The sequence below is a fragment of the Athene noctua genome, chromosome 6 (genome assembly GCF_965140245.1).
Source record: "Athene noctua chromosome 6, bAthNoc1.hap1.1, whole genome shotgun sequence".
NCBI classification, from domain to species: domain Eukaryota; kingdom Metazoa; phylum Chordata; class Aves; order Strigiformes; family Strigidae; genus Athene; species Athene noctua.
This window is the reverse complement of record NC_134042.1, coordinates 10,991,535-11,011,194: the sequence shown is the minus strand read 5'-3', so window position 1 is coordinate 11,011,194 and position 19,660 is coordinate 10,991,535. Positions and strand designations below refer to the sequence as shown.

Below are 19,660 nucleotides of genomic sequence, written 5' to 3'. Positions count from 1 at the left end.
GCTAAGGTGATATATCTGGCATTTTTCTGGGTGGCAGGGTGGGGAGGAGGAAGAGGATGCAGCTGGGTTTTGTTTAATTTTGCCATGTCTCATGATCTAGTAAAGTGATTTTGCTCATAAAGAGCTGCAAGGGCTTGGGATCCCCAATTATCTTGTCCACAGTAGGACAGTTTTGCTGATCTACTGTTTTCTCCTTTTAGCTGTGGGCCCTGCTGCATTTTATCATGCCAACGCTGTTTGATTCCCATGAAGAGTTCAATGAGTGGTTTTCTAAGGACATTGAGAGCCATGCGGAGAACAAATCTGCCATTGATGAGAGTGAGTGCAGTGTGTAACTACAGTAGTTTTTATATTAAAAATATGTTGCCTTTTCTAACTACTAATGGATAAACTTTATATTTCTTTTTTTTGTATGAGAAACGTCCTCTAAAGCACAGGGTGCATAATGTGATTGAAATGTTACGGTTTGTTGTCTACAGTTTATGTCAGTTTGTGTTTCTGACTGTAATGTAGCATGTGTAATGAATAGAAAAGCATGTAGTGAAAATGTTGATTTGCTATTTGTTTCCAGTCCTCCTCCTTCCCAAACACAGGAAAACAAATATTTTAAGTGTTTCTTAAGTTTCTACAGAGCACATGATCTTGGAAATGATCTGAGTCTTTTGCAAGCTCTAGACATAAAAATTATGAAGTGAAGCCCTAAACACCTTTTGAGCTCCAGAAGAGAAGCATAAAAATTCTTTAAAAAAAAAAAAATTGTTCACAGTAAATTTTAGGACATAACTTAGGTAGATTTTCTACATAACTAAGTAGCTAATTGGAGTAGAACACAGCACAGTTGGAACCTGTCACAAAAATTAAGGCTTTAAGAGTTCTCAAATACCCAGAACTTTGTTTTTACAGGTTATCATAAAGAGTGCAGTTGTCTGTCAGTGCACTATGCCCTTGTGATGCTATAATTTGGGGGCGTAAGACTTTAAACTGTAATGATCTCTTTTCATGAATTAGCACTGTCTCATCTGAAACTTTATTCTTCACTAATAGTGATAAGTTTAAGCCCATATTGTTCAGCCCAGAGGAATATAGAACACATAAAATGCTGTAGAAGTTTATTTTTTGAAGTATATCTTTAGATTCATAAGTTAAACAGTGGAGCTCGGCACTCATTTAAAAAAAAGAAAAATCAACAGAGAAATATGTTGTAAGAACTCATATGGGGGGAAATGGCTGAGCAGTAAGGGACTTAATTTGTAGTACAACACCATATAGTTTTCTTTGATGAAGTAATAGTTAGTTACTTCCCCCTTCCCTGTGTTTCAGACCAGCTATCCCGCTTGCACATGATCCTGAAGCCTTTCATGTTGAGAAGGATCAAGAAGGATGTGGAGAATGAGCTATCAGATAAGGTGAGCAAAAATATTTATCTGGAATGAGTATTTCAACTTTATTGTCATAGCTCTGTTCTCTAATCTGGTTTTTGCAAATTCATTTGTCAGTCTGCAAACCTTAAATTTCATTGTAGACCTTTCATGGACCTTCAGTTTCTGTCACCATGACCCAGCAGTCTCATTAGGTGTGAATGTAACTGAAGAACCCCTAATTAATAAACTTTTCTAGGGAAAACATTTTGTTAAGTTACAAATAAAAACATCTTTAAGCCTGATTAAGTTGACAGAAATACCACTAATTGAAGTGAAGGAGATTGATACAGCAGTGATTTGGTAATAAACATCTACAGTTGCCTTTGTGAAGTATGTGGTGTAGATTTATGATTCTTTTTGCTTGCTTGTACAGAGCAAGAAATGCATAGTGGCAACATCTTACTCTTGTTAGTCTCCTAATTTCATGTGGATGTTAGCTATACTGGATGATCTTGTGGTCAGCAGGTCCCCAGGTTTTGGGACCACTGGCTAAGAGACATCTACTTTGTTCTGATGTACTTATCCTTTTCAAAACTAGAACTTCCCACAGACACTGTTACATGATGCACCTGGCATTATCATGGGCTCCTGACACCTGTTTAAGATGGTTCTAAATGGGTAGCATTTTAACAGTAGGATAGTAGAATTGAGGTCAGATTTTAAGCTGATCAGCTGCAGATAGGATGTTTTCAGAGCTTCTTAAGAATCTGTTTGCTTAGTTTTGCTCATATACTTTTAAAGGTCTGTCTCCTACATCATTACCAAAGCCTTCTGAAACACACCTATGGGTTAAGTCCTTCCTGGCTGGATCCGGAAATACAGATATGAATGCAACTGCCTATGTATATTTTTTCTTGAGAAAGTTATGTTTTCCTTAAGATATGTTTCTCTCTGCTTTTTGTATACTGATATGGTCATCCTCCCTTTCAGAGATAGAAAAGGCTAAATCTTCATTACTATTTTGCAGATTGAAATTCTTATGTACTGCCAGCAGACAAGTCGACAGAAGCTGTTGTACCAAGCTCTGAAAAACAAAATCTCTATTGATGATCTCCTGCAGTCCTCAATGGGCACTACTCAGCAAGCACAGACCACCACTAGTAGTCTCATGAATCTAGTCATGCAGTTCAGGAAGGTAAGGCTATTTTAAGTAATAATTTTAAAAAAACATAATCATTCATTAGTGCAGAACTAAAATGTGGCTTCTAGAAAACATCATATAACAAAAGTTCTGGCATAGGCAAGCAAATCTGCATGCAGTTCAGTTGTGTTTCCGATGCAGTGTAGCATGATGTTGGGGTAGAAGAGCTTTAGCCAAATGGTGCCTGCATCTGCTAACTGGTTTGGTTTCAAATGGGTTGTTGAAGGAAATCATTCATGTGGGAAGAAGAGGCAATAGCTGTTATATGAATAGGAAAAGGTAAGATGTAGTGTTCAAATTTGAGCGAATGTACTAAAATAGCTGTGACATACTAGTCAGTATTAAAGTTTTAGTGATTAATTGTCATATCTGATTTGGGATGTAAGTGCTGCATCAGACTAAATTAATTCGTCGCAGTGTTTGACATGCTCTCTTTCTTACAGGTGTGCAATCACCCAGAGCTGTTTGAGCGACAAGAAACTTGGTCTCCATTTCACATCTCCCTAAAGCCATACCAGATTTCAAAGTTCATCTACCGTCATGGACAGATCAGGGTCTTTAACCACTCACGGGACAGGCAAGCCTTCTCCACTTTCTCTCCAGCTTAGCATATTTAGTATCATTACTTAGACTTATTTGAGCTTTGTAAGTGCTAATTAACTGCCTTGCCTGATGTGCTTAAATGACATCGGCCAAGCGACGCATTCCTAGTTTTCTTTCATTCATTCAGCTGTTAAGAATCTGATATGTGATGCTGTTTCTTGGTGGAATCCTGATCACCAAATATCCCTTTGATTGAATAAGAAAGTCAGGAAAAGGAATTTAGAGTTGTTGCTGATGACGTGTAATAGAATTAAACTTTAATAGAATTATTAAAAAAAAAAAAAATACCAAAAACCCCCTAGTTTCCCTTCAGTGAGTTTTCATGTTTAAGGAAGCTATTATCTGTCTGTTGTGACATGGTGTATCGTGAGCATCTACTAGTGCCTTGACAGCTTTTAATGCTTACCTTGGATGAATAAAAGCTGCCTGAGTGTAGTTTTCTCTGACTGTGGGAATTCTTGATTAATTTTGTTTGCATTCAGTTATGAGAAATGCTCAGGGCAGAGATGAGAAAGCCATGTTTGAAGGTAAGACTAGCAGTTCTACAGCATCAGATGCAATTCCAGAACAATGGTGTGTTCCAGTATCAAATGAACAATAATGCATGTGGACTGATGATGCTTTTCTCTTACTGCCATGCAATTCCAGATACCCAGAGTGCTGAAATACTTACAATGAAGAACTGAATGGTTACTCTGCATTTTCTGTTGATTATGTGATTGAACATTGTAAGTGTTAACACCTTAGTGATTTTATTTGGTTTGTTGCTTTCATTTTCAGGTGGTTACGGGTTTTACTTTCGCCATTTGCACCAGACCACATCCAGCAGTCTCTCTTCCATAGGAAGGGTAGGTTTACAGTCCTCAGAAGCAAGTTGGCGTTGAACGCTTGCATGTGATGTTGTGTAATACGTCTTATTCAGGGGGAAAGACTGAGACGCATATCAGTCCTCTGAGATAATCTGATTAGAACCTTTTAGAATTCTGTTATCATTTGTTCTTGTACATATATTTAATTTGCTCAGTGAGGTAGAGGAGGGAAGCAGCTTGAAAAATAATCTATGGACAACTCGTTACGTAATTACTGCAGTCTCTTGTTCCGCTCCTCCTGTCTTGTTTTAACCTGCTTCAAGGGGTTAATGCTACCTTTTTAGTCTAATGTGAATTTTTCACAGATGCAATTCAGAGAAATCCTGGATGAATTTCAGAACATGCTGTATTGTATGTTAACCTGCTAACTTCTCGTTCAGCTACAAAGTAGATGAGATGCAAGTGACCCAGCATCTAATCAATAAACAAAAAACCCACATAAGCTGTTTATATTAACAAATACAATTTATTATTATAGAAATTTTTTTTTCACTAAAAATAGCTAATTAGATTGCTCAGCTACTTGGGTAGGGAAAACTCGGGGAGAAAAAAGCCAGAGAGATACTGTCTGCATTACTATGCTGAAATCTCTTAACATGGACCTGTTCAGCTCTGCAAAACTCTTTTCGAGTAAGAAGAACCAGATGCAGCTACAGGAGTCTGCAGTAGTCTGTAATGCTCTTAACTTCTGTATGTCTCACTAATTTTTCTGGTTGCTGTTTGGTTTGGTATTCGTAATAGACTCTTTTCTTGGGGACATTTTTTGGCATACCATAAAAAGAAAATAGTTTTGGGAATATAATTTTTGTGTAGAAGTTAAAAGGTAAAAAGATATGAATGGTATTTGGGATATGCAGTGCACATGGGTAGGCCTGAAAGACTTTCTCCACTGACACGGAACATAATCTCTTCTGCTCCTCACCCTTCACTGCAACGTATCCATCATCCTCTCTGTATCCTTTGCATCCTTATCCCCACACTTACATTCCCCTACCATTTCCTACATCTCCTTCCAATCAATTCGACTGACTGGTTGGATGAGAGTGAGGATGTTTGGCATGCGTGTTCTGGTCAGCTGTCTGGCAGATACGTGTTTTGATTCACAAATGTGCATGCTGGCTATCGATTCTTAGTAAATTAAATCGATGTCCTTGCTGGATGCATGATTTTCAGGCCTAGAACATGGTTGTCTGTCTTGGTAAACGCCCTTCTCTTGCCCAGACTGGAAAATGAACTGGAACTTGGTGTCAGGCAACAGCAGTTCAGATTAAATTTTCAGTATTTCTAAAAGATCTAGGTTAAATTAGGATCTCCTGTTTATTCACCTAGATTTGTCATATGTCAGACAATGTGTACCTTGAACTGATTAAGTTTATTGTTTTCAGATACAAGTGTCTTGTGAAATGCGTTGGCCTAACTTCAGTATTTCTTTGACATAGGCATCAATGAAGAAAGCTGTTTTTCTTTCCTCCGGTTTATTGATGTCTCTCCAGCGGAAATGGCAAACCTCATGAATCAGGGACATTTAGCCAGGTGAGGACAACTGGGGTTATTTTCCTCTGTGTTAGTAATTATAGGAAAAATACAGGTGATGTTGGAGGCATCTCTCTGTAAACCTGTGTTTTCTATGCCTCCTAATATTATAATTTGTCTATCATTATCTAATATTACAGGTATAGGGCACCATTATGCAAGGCAATTTTTATGCTTCTGTCAAAGGAAAACCTCTGTCACAAAGATCTGACGTTGTAAATACACAAGATGGTCAAAGGGCAACAGAAGAGTTTGCTTAGGATCACATTGTAGGTTGCTGGCATTATCAAGCATGAAATCCAGACTTTTGAAGGCCAGTTTATTGCAATGCTTAGCAGTTGCAATTGAGTGTATGTTTTAACACGTGTGGAATAAGCTTCTGTGGTGATAGTTTTCTTCAGCTCCGAGCCATATTGTCTACTTTCCACATGTCCTGTTTTTAATATGGAATGGAATTCCAAGGTGTAGGCTTAGTATAATGGATTTTTAGTATCCTGAACTGCATTAGCTAGGAAAGGGAGGTGATCTATTTTAAGTTATGGTGTACTCTGCAACGGACAGTACTCTGATTAAAGTTAAATAGTAACTGTAAGAAATTTGAGATTAAAGGCAAGTCTTTATTAATAAATAAAGGTGTTTTGTTTAGGGTTTTGTAAGTGAAATATTGTTGGGATTTTGGACTGTTTCATTTCTATGTGTTTCAGTAGCATAATACAAATTTCTCTTGATCTGTCTGAATGATCTTTATGATAAATTCTGCATTCATTGTGCAGGTTGTTATAATTTATTTATAGAGCAATTTACAGAGAAGCCAGAGTGCAATTCCAAGTAGTAGTGGCTAACTCTGTCTGGACCCTTTTAAACGAAGTGCTTCAAAGTGTATTCAGATTTAACTAGATTCAAAGTGTATTCAGATTTAACTAGATTCAGTTAAGCCACCTTAGGAAAAAAAAAAAAAAAAAGAGTAATATAATTGGTAGATGTCCGTTTCCTTTAAGTCAGGACGCTGTAAGCCTGAAATCCTGAAAAAACATTTGTGTCAAATAATTATGTTGTAACTCACACCTTTCGTTCCCAAAGCGGTGATTAAGTCTATCTACTGTGTTTTGTTTCAGATGGTTAGCTCTTTTCCTGTCTCTGAAGGCGTCCTACAGGCTCCATCACATGCGTTCCTGGATGGAGACCAATGGGGAGAAACAGCGGGGGTCACATTTTCTGGGGAACAGGGATTTCTTGCTTGATGTAAATTTCCCGCTGTCTTTCCCTAACTTGCACAGCTGCACTTTGCTGCAGGTAAGGAAAATTTCTGTGATAAGGAGACCGTAACAAAGCCTCATCAGTGAGAAATTAGGAAAACCGTACTATCCTTATAAAACAGAGGAAAACAAACTTGGAAACAGGATGACTTTATTATCTGCTTTATTAGATAAAGTTAATAATGTTCAGAGTGCTGAATAAAAAAATAGTTTAAGTGCTATCTTCCTCCCATGTGGTGATACATTTCAAAACTTGCTATAAAAAATAAATCAGTTGAATTAGAAGTCTTAAAAATATTGCTGGAGCAATATCAGTAGAGTCATGATTTGTCGGGGATGGATTCTACATGCAAGTTTAAGAGTTTTGTAATGTTTTTCTACATGCAAGATGATTGTTTTCTGCCGGAAACAAACTCTTTTCTTCTCAAATTCAGTATGTTGTTGCAGCAACTGGGGAAAGCAGAGACTTCAGCCTAGCAGCGTTTCAGAGTTGATGGACATGCATTGTCAATGGTGTCTTTCTACTCAGAAATTTAGTTCTGCTGCTGTCTGGTAGACTCCAAATGCATTCATCTTACTGTGTAATGGAAAGTAATTTTCTCTAATCTTTTGCCTGTGATGTGTGTGAAGGTTTTGTCTTTTTATGACTAAATTGCTGTTGTTAGGTTATACCTCCATTGATTCGTTCAACTGGGAAGTAAGTTCACAAAAGTGGTAACATAGAGTCAGGAAAGCTTCTAGGTCAGTTAGCAGATATGCAGTAAAAAAAATATTTTCTGAAACAGTGAGATCGTGCCAAATTTCTCTAGGGAATATTGCTTCTGTTCACGAGTCTGGAAGGGGAAAGGAGATAGCCAGAATTCAATTGAATAGCATGTAGAGGAAGTTGAAATTGAAGATGCATAAGCAGTAGGAAACCAACTTTGGACTTGGTGTCATGTTTTGCAGTGTTAACAGCAAAGCCAACAAAATGAGTCGTCCTAGTTATCAAACAAAGAGCAAGCCAACTGAGTGTGTATGCCAGTTAACTCTGGCTGTGCTGGTCTTCTGTGTTTCCATGTCTAGCTTGATAAAATGTCTATGCTATATGGATTTGCTGTCAGGTGTGGGTTTTTTGTGATACATTCAGCTGTTTGTATACTGACAGTGCAATGCCTATCTCTGAAACTATACTGCAGCTCTGTCCTCTCATTGGTATGGTTAAGGAAAACTTGTGTGGTGTCAAATGTTGCAGCCTAATAGTAAAGGTGTAGATGGTATCAGAAGTTGTATGCACTTACAGAAGGTGGCATTTATTTTTACATGTGTAGAAAGACAATCTAGATCTTTATATAACCTTCGGGTTAGTGTGTATATTAAAATGAAAGTCGATATATTTTCTTATGGAACAAAAGGTGAAATAACATAGATACTAAATATGAGGTGTGAAATATGCACATGTAGGTTTTAATACTAACAATGAACTGTAAAACATTTGGACAGGCTACAAACCCACCTGTACCGCAACCTGTCAAGACCTGAACATGTAATTTGCTTTCTCCAAATAATTTTTGTTCTTTGAGGAAGTCATTACTTGTGTCTCAGGGGGTCCCAGTGCTGTGACTGGTGTAACTAGTGACTGGTATAACTAGTACCTTTTACACAGAAAACAGCCAGCTGAGGAGCAAAGTTCATCAGTGTGTGCAGTACAGCGCATTTGTGATAACCCCAGTATATCTAAAGGAAGTTTAGCCCTACAGTTGAGACAGATTCTTTAGAACTGTTTTCTAACCTGCATGTTAGACAAATTGCCACCTGGAGTCACTTCGAAATAAGCTATGTTTGCAGAATTTTGTTTGCACAGCTTAGATATAGAACATCTTTTTTTAAAAGAAAAAACAAACGGGGAGCAAAACCAAAAAAAAACAACCACAAAAACCTTGCAAAACCAAAGGGAGAGTTGGAAAACAAACTGCCCTTTACATGCCTGACTTTTAGCAGCATGCGTCACTGTGAGTGAAAATGAACTCACTTTTTTTATCTTAGCCCAAATTTCAGAAATTTTCAATGTAAAATCCCCTGAGGGCTTCCTTTGGGGTTTCACAAGATAGTAACATGAAGGGGAGTGAGGAGGGGGAGAAACAGAGGAAAAAGGAAATGGTATAAATCTGGAAAGGCTTTTCTTAACTGCTTAGATCAGCATTTCCGATAGGAGAGACAAAATATGAAAAGAAGTCAGTAGACAAAAATCACATTTATTTTTAATAGATGTTTCTGAAATTGAGGTAACACCTGTCTAAAGATAGTATGAGTTTCTTCATGTAAACACAGAAATCCCTTGCAGTGTGAGGTCTCTTCATTCCCTTTACTCAGCACCTCCACAACATGTGTATTATTTTGTATACATTGATTTAAATTAATATAAAATCTGATCTGTTGAAATGAATCCTTCTCTCCTTTGCTTTCCTAATTTTCTTTATAAAAAAAAAAAAGAGTGTTAATGAGCTTAAGGTGCTGGTAGCAATCACCCATATTTATCTGCAGCTCTGTCTGCCATATAGGAAAGCCTCTTTCAACACTTACTTTGGACTGCATAGTTGCAGTAGATGTGTACATTCTAATTTTTTAACAGTCCTCCTCTTCAGTTCTTGAGTTTGTTGTAGTAAGGTATAGGAGCCCTTTCGGAGCTGTGGCTGTGTTCAGTTCTGTAACCTTACCCGGTCTTTTCCATGTGTGACTGATGGGAAGCTGGTTTCTGCTGTCCCTGTTATATCTGGTGTCTGCTCTGTCCATGAATGCTTAATGGCTGTGTATGTCAGAGAATTCAGAGAGGGATGTTTCTTAAGTAACCTGCTCATAATTCATACACAGGAAGCATGGTGCTGAACACCAGGTTAATGCCAGTGTACAAGACCTACTTCTAATACTGTGTGTATACAAAAATATTTTTTTTCTCTTATTTTGGATACTTTCTTGGAAGTTTTCCTTTATGTTTCTTCCCGGGTACTTCTAATTGGGTTAAAGCCAGCTTTGATGGCTCTTTGATATTGCCTGCTAAAAGGGAATTAAATAACAAACTTGCATAGGTTTGGAATTACAGTTTGTTAGCTTCCTCTCTATCCGCTTCTTGTATTCTCACTTTCCAGGAAATAAAGTTACCAAGCCCCTCTAATGACCAGGCCCACAATTAGTATGCCAGTGCTTGCTGTCATAAGACTTACCGGAGAGCTCTTGTGACTGCATGCAGTGCTCGTTCCTCTTTGTAAAATCAGTTGTACAATCAGTGTGTGGGCCAGGGGTGGAGGAGAGAGGGGCTTTGAGCTTAAAGCAGTTGTTGGGAGTCTGTCTAGTAGCCTGCTGTTGCTGAGAAGGGAAGTCACTCTTTGCCTCTGTCTCTTGCTGTCCTTTCTTTACTCCCAGCCTCTGAATCCTGCCTCTGCTCACGTGGGCTTGCAGTGTCACATCCTCATGGGAGCCAACTGCAGAAAACTTCCTATTTTCATGGCTGCTGAATTTGTTCTTTGATTAGATGTGTAGCTAAATAGGCTTCTAGAGGGGTGTGACAGGTGATAAAAGTAGCACAAGAAGTGGCACAGATATGGGAAGAGACTCCCCCTTCTCAGCAGCAGTGCTGGTGCTTTGTTGCCACCGTTTCTGGTTCTCAAATGAGTAAGCCAGCGTTCACACTGGTTGTCCACAGCCATGTACTCCCACCTGCGTGCTTCCTACTCTGCTGTTTCAGCACACGGCCTGTTTTACCAGGTGGTGAAACAGATCACAAAGCTAACTTGGAGTGAAAGGGCAAGCGTTTGTTTTCATCTTGATCAACATCTTATGAGTACAGACAGCTAGGCCAACAAGAAGGGACTCTGCGGGGACAGGAGTGAACATGTGAAGCAATTGTTACTTAAGCCAGCATTACTGATGAACTATTGCCAGCTGAGTAAGAGCCTGGTTGAGGGATCATCTCGCATTATTCAGTGTGTCCCAAGCTTTGACCTATGATTTTTAACCCTGCTAAGTGTCAGTGAAAGGCTATTGTCAGCTCTTTCTGCTCTCACCTTTTACATAGAGAAGCAGATGCTCAGTCAGAGATTATAAACTTTCTTTTTCCATCTCCAGACCATGAGTCACACTGGTTGCAGCTGAAAGACTCACATGCTAGGATTGACTGATTGTGTTTCTTAAGTGGTACTAGCACGTATGTACAGTAAGACTATTTTTCTCCCTTGTCAGCAGGTTCCAAATTACATGTGCCAACCATCTGTATCTTACCCAGTGCATCTATATGTGGAAATAGAAAGGGCCCAGAATGCATGATCTGTAATAGACTACTGCTGTGGATGTTTTCTAGCGTTTTTTGACATACATGGGAATGCATATATCCAGTGTATGACATGATATACAGAGTATCTGCTTCTATCATGTGCCCTGATGTTTAGAACTTAAAACACCGTGTTTTTAGAAAATTGGGAGGTTCTCATGCAATTCATTTTGGTGCATTGGGATGCAATTAATATTGGTGTTAGGAACTGAGGCAGAACAATGCCAAAGCTTTACATGCTCTTCAGATTTTACTGAAGTGAACTGCTGGAATTGTCAGGAGGGCACATCTTGTGATCTTACAGCAGTGAGAGGTATACATCTTAATGTTTCTAAAACTGTTACTTTTTCCTATAGTATGCAGAGTAATGCTCTGCATACTATAGGAAATGATTATACATAACCATAACAATTGATTGCTATGAATATAGAAGTGTCAGAATAAAAACTAAGTAGCAAAAATGGCTTCGTCTATAAGCAGTTTATTTCATTGATGCAGACATTATAATAAAAAAGTAAATATAATAACTGATGCAAATGAATAAAATTTAGTTTTCTGTTATTTTTTGTGTAGAGTTGAGCACCTTCGAAAATCTATCCTTTCTTTAAACTGCAACGTCATCTCAGTGCCCCCACTTTTGACTCAATATATTTTTCTCTATCAAAAGGTTGTTGATACATTTGTGGCAAAATCCAGGTTTTATACATGGGTGTGTTTATGTGTGTGAGTAGCCATGCTAGCACCTTAAAAGTCTTTGGGATAAAATTAAGAGCCATTTTGCACAGAAAAGGAAGAAGAGGTTCGAAAAGATGAAAGTCCAGAGATACCAGTCCAATCTCATTTAGAGTCTTAATTTTTTTCTCTGCCAAATTTCATTTTATCCCTGCTTCAGAAAAGATAAAGGAGTAGCTAGAAACCAACTTGAGGGTCAGGCCTCTAGAATATTCCCATACTTCCTTCATTATAAAAGCTAAGGTCAAAAGGTTCAAAGAAAGAATAACTTGTTTCTGGTGCCAGCTGAGTGTAAAGGCAAGTATTGATGGGAGCTGTGCTCATATCAGTCATTTCAGGATTCGAATGTTCTGAGAATTACACAATGATCCTGTACATTGTCACTGCAGAAGATGTGTAGAAGCTTCCTTTTTCAATGAGAAATATTTAGTGAATGTCCTCTGTCCTTCTCATGGGTGGTTACAAGATTTAAGAGGAGGGGGTTTTTATAGCCATAGTAACTTCTTAATTTTAATTTTGTTTTCAGAACCTTGTGTTCAGTAGCCACTGTAAAGCAGTTACTGGCTATTCAGATCATGTCATACATCGAAGGAGATCAGCTACCTCATGTGTACGGTGCTGCCAGGTAACTGAGCTGCCGTCCTTCCTGTGCATAGCCAGTCCGCGGGTAAGTCAAAGTTAAGTTGTAAATTATGTATTTTCTATTGTGTTTTAAATCTTGTTAGAATTGTGTCTTAAGAACAGGATGATCTATTAGTTTCTTGTGGTTGGGTAAAACTGTTGTGAGGATATCCGTTTGCTACTGTACTCAATAGTGCATTTTTTCATAGAGGAAGTGACTGTAATGTGTACTGAAGGAAAAAGGAAAGTTGTAAGAAGCACCCAACAGGAGTTATGCTGAGATACGTAGACTTCACTTTCTCTCCTAATATGCAAAATTATAGAAGAGATTGTCAGGTAGATTCCCCAGTAATCTGAGGGGCAGATATAGGTATGACATGAACAGAATGGGTTGATTGATTGGTCAACTCTGATGACAAAAGGGGGCTGAGGAGCAATGCTTTTTTGAAAAGGATGTTCATTTTCTCTCATTGTGTCAGCTTATGCTCCTGAAAAGAAACACCAAATTGCAATATACAAGAATTACTTGAGTTTGCATTTTTTAAATCATTTGGATATTAAGCGGTACTGCTTGGGGTTGTCCATCAACTATTAACTGAATTTTGAAATTACTTTAGCTGAAGCTTCCTGGGCTGACATGAGAGCTTCCTAAGTCTGTAGCTGTTGCTTTCATTCCATGTTGTTGGACCTTGCCAAAGCTGGACAAAATGTAGTTATATTAGCAGGCTATCCAGATTACATATTCTTCAGTTACTGTTGATATTATTGCTGTAGTCTTGATCAAATGGGGCTGCATGTGCAATTATACATTGGCATCTGGAGAAGACATGATGGCAAGTAAGACTCTGCTTCTCACCTACGTGCTGCTCCTCAAGCTGACTTCATCCATGCCTGCAGCTCTAGGGGCCAGGGATCCAACTGAATATTCTAGGTCACGTATCGCCTCCTAGTCACAACATACTACCTGGTTCAAGAACGAGAAGTTATTCTGAGAGTAAATCGTGAAAACCACTTCTCCTTCAGATTCCTTTGATTTGTTGCCCTTTGCACTTAAATTTGCATTGCAGATGAATATGTTGAATACTTACTGTACATTAGGAAGGGAGGAGAGGGGCTCAGAAGGCTACATGGGAAGGGGAAAGAAATGATGAGGAGAGATCATATCTGACATACATTCTGGTGAATACAGATTGCTTGTTTTGGCTTGGCTGGTGTATAAAAATGATTAAGTGGAGGCATGGATTTTTGTTTCTAGGAATACAAAGGCTTAATTTTACGCTTGTTAGAAACTTTTGGCAGGAGTGTAGAAGACCTGAAACAGCAGAAAGAGCACATATGTTCTCAGAAACGATAGCCTTCTGTTGTTGTTTGACCTGTGATGAATTTTGGGAAGTTAATGGAGCGAATCATAGAAACAGGAGTGTATGTTTATGTAGCAGCTGGGGGAGTAGTGGCGAGGGGGGGGTTTCAGTGTTGTAGTTTTCTTTCCGTATCGGCAGTTTTCCTGAGTACAGAGAGGCCTCAGTCACCAAAAAAGAAGTAACTGGAGGATGGATCTTGTATTCATTAAGAAAAGAAGCTGATCAATTCAGTTTAGAGTAATACTGTTTATTTTAATTTAGCAGTTCAGTAAAGTAGTGTGTCAGAGTTATTGTGGTCAGAAGTGGGTTTGGGCATCTCACAAAGTCTGAAAGGTTAACTTTGCATGGAGATAAATGCATTTTACAATTTTACAATTACCCTAACTAAACTAAGTTACTGAATTTAAGGTGGCAGTGCATTCATATATCCCTACCACTGTATTTTTTTGGATGTGTTTCTGAACCTTGACTGTTACATTCAGTCAGTTTGACAAGAATGTGTTGACATAGGAGCGTTTACCACAGAGGACTACCCTACCTTTTGTTATGAGTAAAACCACAAAAACAAACCTGGAATAAAAAAACCTTAAAAACTGTGCCATGGCAAAAAGGAGAGAGGGGAAGCATGAACAAGCCTGAACGGGAGGTATTTTGGATCTGTTTCAGAAATGTGTCATTTTTTCTTGTAAGGCCTTGTAAAAGATGCACATCTCTGCCCTAGTGTGTGTATGCATGTAAAGAAGTGTGGAGCTGACATTAAAGATAGTCTTATGTCCCCAGATGTCAGTCAGTGTTACACAGGCATGCTTCCTACATGGGAATATTTGTTGTTCTTAATGTAGAAATTGCAGTGAGGCACACACAGTTTGTCTCAAGATCATCTCCTAGCTCTTCCTTTAGGTGAGGTATTACTTGTGAGGAGTTACTAGCTTGTAGAATTTTATGATGTGACTTTATTTTTCTTTTGAAAATCCTAGTGTACAAATCTCCATGTTGATTTCAGTAGATAAGCCATGTTTCTGTGTCAGAAATTAGTCTGTTTGGTTTTGTGTGTAGTTGCTGCTGGTCCTAGGTGTCCTGGAAATAAATAAGATGGGTTGTCTGTGCCCGAAAGACTATTTGTTCCAGTCTGTCCAGTGTAGAAATATGAACTGAAATGTGATGGTTAGTAGTGTCCTTTAAAAGAAACAACCGAAGTCTGTATCATCATTGTGGTGTACATCAGTGTTCAGGCAACAAGACTTGAATTGTGAGAGGTCTTGCGCTCTCCCACAAGAGGCAGTCGTATGCTTTGACTGCAGATGGCAGTACAAGATAGCATCAACTCTTCTAGTAAGTAGTGGGAAAGTATACAAAGTCTAACTTAACACAGTCTCTTTCAGTTTGCAGTGTTTCATGTGACTGTGTGACCTATAAGCCAGTCTCATTTTAAAATAGCTCTTGGCATCTTGCAAAACAATACCTTTACCATGATTGCTAAGATTTTGTATGCTTTTTTGATTTTATTTTGGTATGTACTATAATTGTGCTTATGAATCTGTTTAAACAATTGATTTGCCCTTCCAAAAATACATCTCTGTGAGGTTAATTTCTTCCTATGAGAAGAGCTCCTGTAAAACAGGAGTGGACCACCAAGAAGATCTTGCTTGATAGCTTTTACTTTACTCTGAACAACACAGAGTATTGTGTAGAATGTTCAGAGAGGAGCAACCAGCATCTAAGATATCAGACAGTCTGTCCTGAGGTACGGGTTGCTTACTTCATCTTAGACTTCTAAAGTACATTATTGAAAACTTGATATTTAAATAACTTTATTGCTTATCGTTTAGTTAAACCATTCAAGTATTTTCATTTGCATGATACTCTGTTACATATGTTATTCTCAGTATGTAGCAGTTAATTACATCATGCCAGAGTAAACTGGGACAAAAAATTCATCCTCTTTCAAATACATAAAAGTTTTTTGGCTGCAATACAAAGATAGTTCTTTTACTCCCTTTAATGTTTCAGTTGTCCCATTTTCAAACCAATTCCCATCCTTTCTCAATTCACCAGAAACTTCAGTTACTGTTTGCTATCAAACCCTATACTGTTTCTTCCTATGCAGCGCTCTCCTTTTCACAAGCTTTCACAAGTTTGATTTCCTTCGTGTTCCTTTTCATTTGTTATTTTTTTTATAGTCTCCTAGGCATTGTGTTCATTTTGCATGTTAAGATTTGTGACACAATGTTTTTTAACTTACATGAATCTACATGGATGATTAAAAATTAAAAATTGTAATTCTGAAATAAAAGCACAATGACTGCTAAAGTAGTTATTTATTTGCTTCCTGTATTGGTGGAGAAACCAATTGAAAATTTATAACTTTTCTGTGTTTTAAGTCCATACTGTAAGGTTGTCTAATATTAATTTTTAGTCTCATTGTTAAGTGAGTTTACAATATGTTATTAAGCCTGTCAATGGTATGTGAAAGTTTCTACTAGCTTTCTTTTGTAAATTAGGTTATAAATAGCTTTGTAAATGCTTACCCCAGAATGTTGGCCCCAAACAGACTTACATTTAGAAAAAATAGGAGGAAGAACTTGGTGGTCTGCATTTTCATTGGAAGGATTGTAGTGCTAGATAGGGAATTGTTGTGTATATTTGAGTGAAAGTAGTGTAATTGTTGTATTTGTTTTGGATCATGTGGTTTAACTCTTGGTGAAGCATCTTAAGAAAAACCCAGCAGAATAGGCTGTCCTGGTACGTACCGTGGCTCAGTTATGCTTTGGGGTTTTATTATTTCAGTATCTTGAAGTTGTCCTATGAAGGACAGCCTTGTCTGCTGGGATGAACTCTTCACTCAAGGACCTGACAGCCACTGGGCATACAGCTGTTTGGCTAACGTGGCTCTTCAACACTCTGTCCAGATTTGGGTGGACGGAGCAGAGCAGGGTAGTTGAAGGGATGAAGCTGTGCCAGAATAGCTCACATAGCATGAAATCAAGAACTCCTGCGTTTGCAACACTGGTCTGTCCAGCTGGGTTGTATGTACTGAAGCAGGTAATAGGGCAAGGGATTCATAGAACGGCCAGAGGAAGATGGTCACCTTGTGCTTGTTTGCACTGTTTCTGTGGTCCACTTCTGTTCAAATCAACTGTCAAGCTCAAGAAATGTGTTGTTCCAAAATGGGGCTGGTTTTATGTTCATTTTTTTCATTTCTAATTTATGTATCTTCCCCATTTTAAATTATCACATGAATTTCTGTTAAGGACGATATGTAAATCTCATCTCTGCTAGGTAAATACTTGATTGTGGAGGGCAAAAATAAAAATTTTAAAAATGAAGAAGAAATCAGTCAAAATGAGACATGCAGCAAGGATATTATGCTTTTACTCTCAGCTTTGCTATCAGTTGTGTAGCAATTGGCACAAGGCGTTGTTTATCAAAAGGCAAGTAGGCCATGCTTGGTTATTCATAGGACTTTTTTTGTGGTGTGGGAAGATGTTGCATCTTTGCTTATTTTAAGCCAGTCTAAGATTGTTTTCCATTTGTACATGTAATGATTTGACTTTTAAAATTTGATCCTGTGGGAAGGTGTCTGAACCAGGGATTTGGGGATGAGAGGAAATCTGAACAAGAGTATTGATTATTATTTTACTTGTAGGTAACAGCTGTGCCACTGGAGTTCTACTGCAATGACCGAAGTGCAGAATACGAGCGCAGGGCACTAAAGGAAGGAGGAAGCCTGGAAGCAAAGCAGTGTGTACTCAATGGAGCCCCTGAGCTAGCAGCTGACTGGCTGAAGCAATGCTCCCAGTTCTTCCCAGAGTATCCAGGAGGGCTGTTAGGGATCAGGCCTCAGAACGGCTGGTCTTTTATCAGGATACCAGGTAAGTTTGGAGGTTGTCATGGAACAGAGATGAGATAAGTAAGGACATCTGCTCTTTGGTGGTAATTATGCTTGGTTATGGGCTTTTTGAGGGGGTGGTAGTAGTTGTGTGTTTGTTTTTCCTCCCACATGAAAGTTAACTCTGGTATCTTAAAATACACTGATTTCATATCCTCTGTCTGGAGTAAAGCTGTCAGTGGATACTGAACAAGTCTAATACAAACTTTTCTAATGCTTACAAACCCCTCTTAGCATGTCAGCGCTCCACATGACTGTAAAGAGATGGACTTGCTTACTAAAGCACAGTCTGCTCTCACAACCAAATAGTATTTTGAGGTTGGAGATAGGAAGATTGCAGGAAAAGTCAGTCATACCTTGCCACCTAGTGTATTGGAAGACCTTTGTAATGACCTAAGGGATCTTTTCTTGGTCTTCCTAGTGAAAGAATAAACATTACTGGTAGCAGTCTGCCATGAGAAGAACGGGTTTGGGGACCAAGTTCAGAGGAAACTGGCCTGTAAAACAAAGCATGAGGGATTTACTTTCAGTTGGAATAAAGAAGACTTACTCATATTTCCCAGTAAAGCGGGAAAGGTACCAGTATACTAGTAAAGTAAATGCACTTCATTTTTTGCTAGAATTAGACAAAAGTAATCCAAGATTTGCTAAAATTTGATTGCCAATACTTCATTGACTTTCATGGGCCAGACATGCTCTTGCTGTCAGAAGATGGTCCGGAGCAGTGAGCTGAGTTGTGCAGAAAAGTACTAGAGATCAGAGAGATAGCCAAGAGGAAAAACAGCTTACACTGCCAGATGCTAAGTTATTCCCAGACCCTTTTGGGTCAAGGATGTTTGGCAGGGGAAGTTAGTGCAGTAAAAGGAAAATGGCCTTTTGCTTGCTGTAGTCCGGTTTAAGAAGGTACCTCATAAGTACTTAGGGTCATTTGCACATTTGTATCTGTGTAATGGAGAAACCATTTTTCATGAGCTTGCACTAGATTAGTATTCAATGACAGCTGATGAGTTTATAGTTTCTTCAGTAATTCATTGAATTGTGTATCAATTATTTGGAAACAGAAAATGAATTGTTGTAGCAGAAAGTAGGGAAATAGTGAAGGGATTAGTTAATGTAAAAGACATGCATAGAGAAGTGAAGAAAAGTGGATGACGTTGAATAGGGAGAGGGCTGCATTCTCCTGAAAAGACTTCCGTTTTAAGCTGATGACCTTGTCATCAGCAAAAATTTGTAGGGGAGTAAAGGTGGGGTACAAGAAGCTTACAGGAGTGAGTGAATAGGTGCAGGGTTAGACAAATTGTTAAAGCGCAGCAAAGAATTTAGTTGAGAAGGTGGCTGAGATTAGTGCGTTATGTAAAGCTGGGTTAATTTAGGAGGTCTTAGAGCAAAAAGTGGATTAAAAAAAAAAAAAGTAGTTTCATACAGCTGTGTTTTAGTTAGGTAGAAAGCAGCATTCAAAACCTAAACTTAAGTGTAAGAGGAGAGGGCACATGCCACAATGGGACAGTTGTGTTATATGTGCAGGAGCAGGCACAGTGTATTACGGTAGGTGACTGATGTGTTGAAGGAGCCATTTACAAGGCTGAAGTCTAGCAAGTGTCAAATGTAATGGTGGGTGTGAAGGTCTGTGGTAAATAGGTGGCAAGAAGAAAAGGGGATACCACTCTCTCCTAACCCTGATCTATCCTCTTCCAGTCTCAGCGTTCCCAGTACCCTGGCAGCAGGCTCAGCTGCGATCACTGTGGGAATCTCTTGAGGCTTTTCCTGTTCTTTGAAAGAAAAATGGTCCTGGATTAAATGGCAGGAAGTGTCTGAGTCCTTTTAGCATCGATAAAAAGCACCGGCCTCACTGGCTGTTTACTGTGAGAGCCAGCTAGCTCCTCACTGACCCCATTGTGCCGTGCAGACTGTCGGGAGGGGAACCAGGGGTG

At 38.7% G+C, this 19,660-nt stretch overlaps 1 protein-coding gene across 5 annotated transcripts in view; it reads left to right on the top strand.

Moving 5' to 3' along the window:
* INO80 (INO80 complex ATPase subunit) overlaps positions 1 to 19,660 on the top strand; it is a 69,887-nt gene that overhangs the window by 27,949 nt on the left and 22,278 nt on the right. For all 5 annotated transcript variants that reach the window (XM_074909540.1, XM_074909541.1, XM_074909542.1 and 2 more), the window contains 9 exons: positions 201 to 318; positions 1,321 to 1,406; positions 2,389 to 2,556; positions 3,006 to 3,139; positions 3,946 to 4,013; positions 5,474 to 5,567; positions 6,683 to 6,860; positions 12,385 to 12,525; positions 17,487 to 17,712. In XM_074909540.1, coding sequence (XP_074765641.1) covers positions 201 to 318; positions 1,321 to 1,406; positions 2,389 to 2,556; positions 3,006 to 3,139; positions 3,946 to 4,013; positions 5,474 to 5,567; positions 6,683 to 6,860; positions 12,385 to 12,525; positions 17,487 to 17,712 — 1,213 coding nt within the window. The remainder of the gene's footprint in view (positions 1 to 200; positions 319 to 1,320; positions 1,407 to 2,388; positions 2,557 to 3,005; positions 3,140 to 3,945; positions 4,014 to 5,473; positions 5,568 to 6,682; positions 6,861 to 12,384; positions 12,526 to 17,486; positions 17,713 to 19,660) is intronic.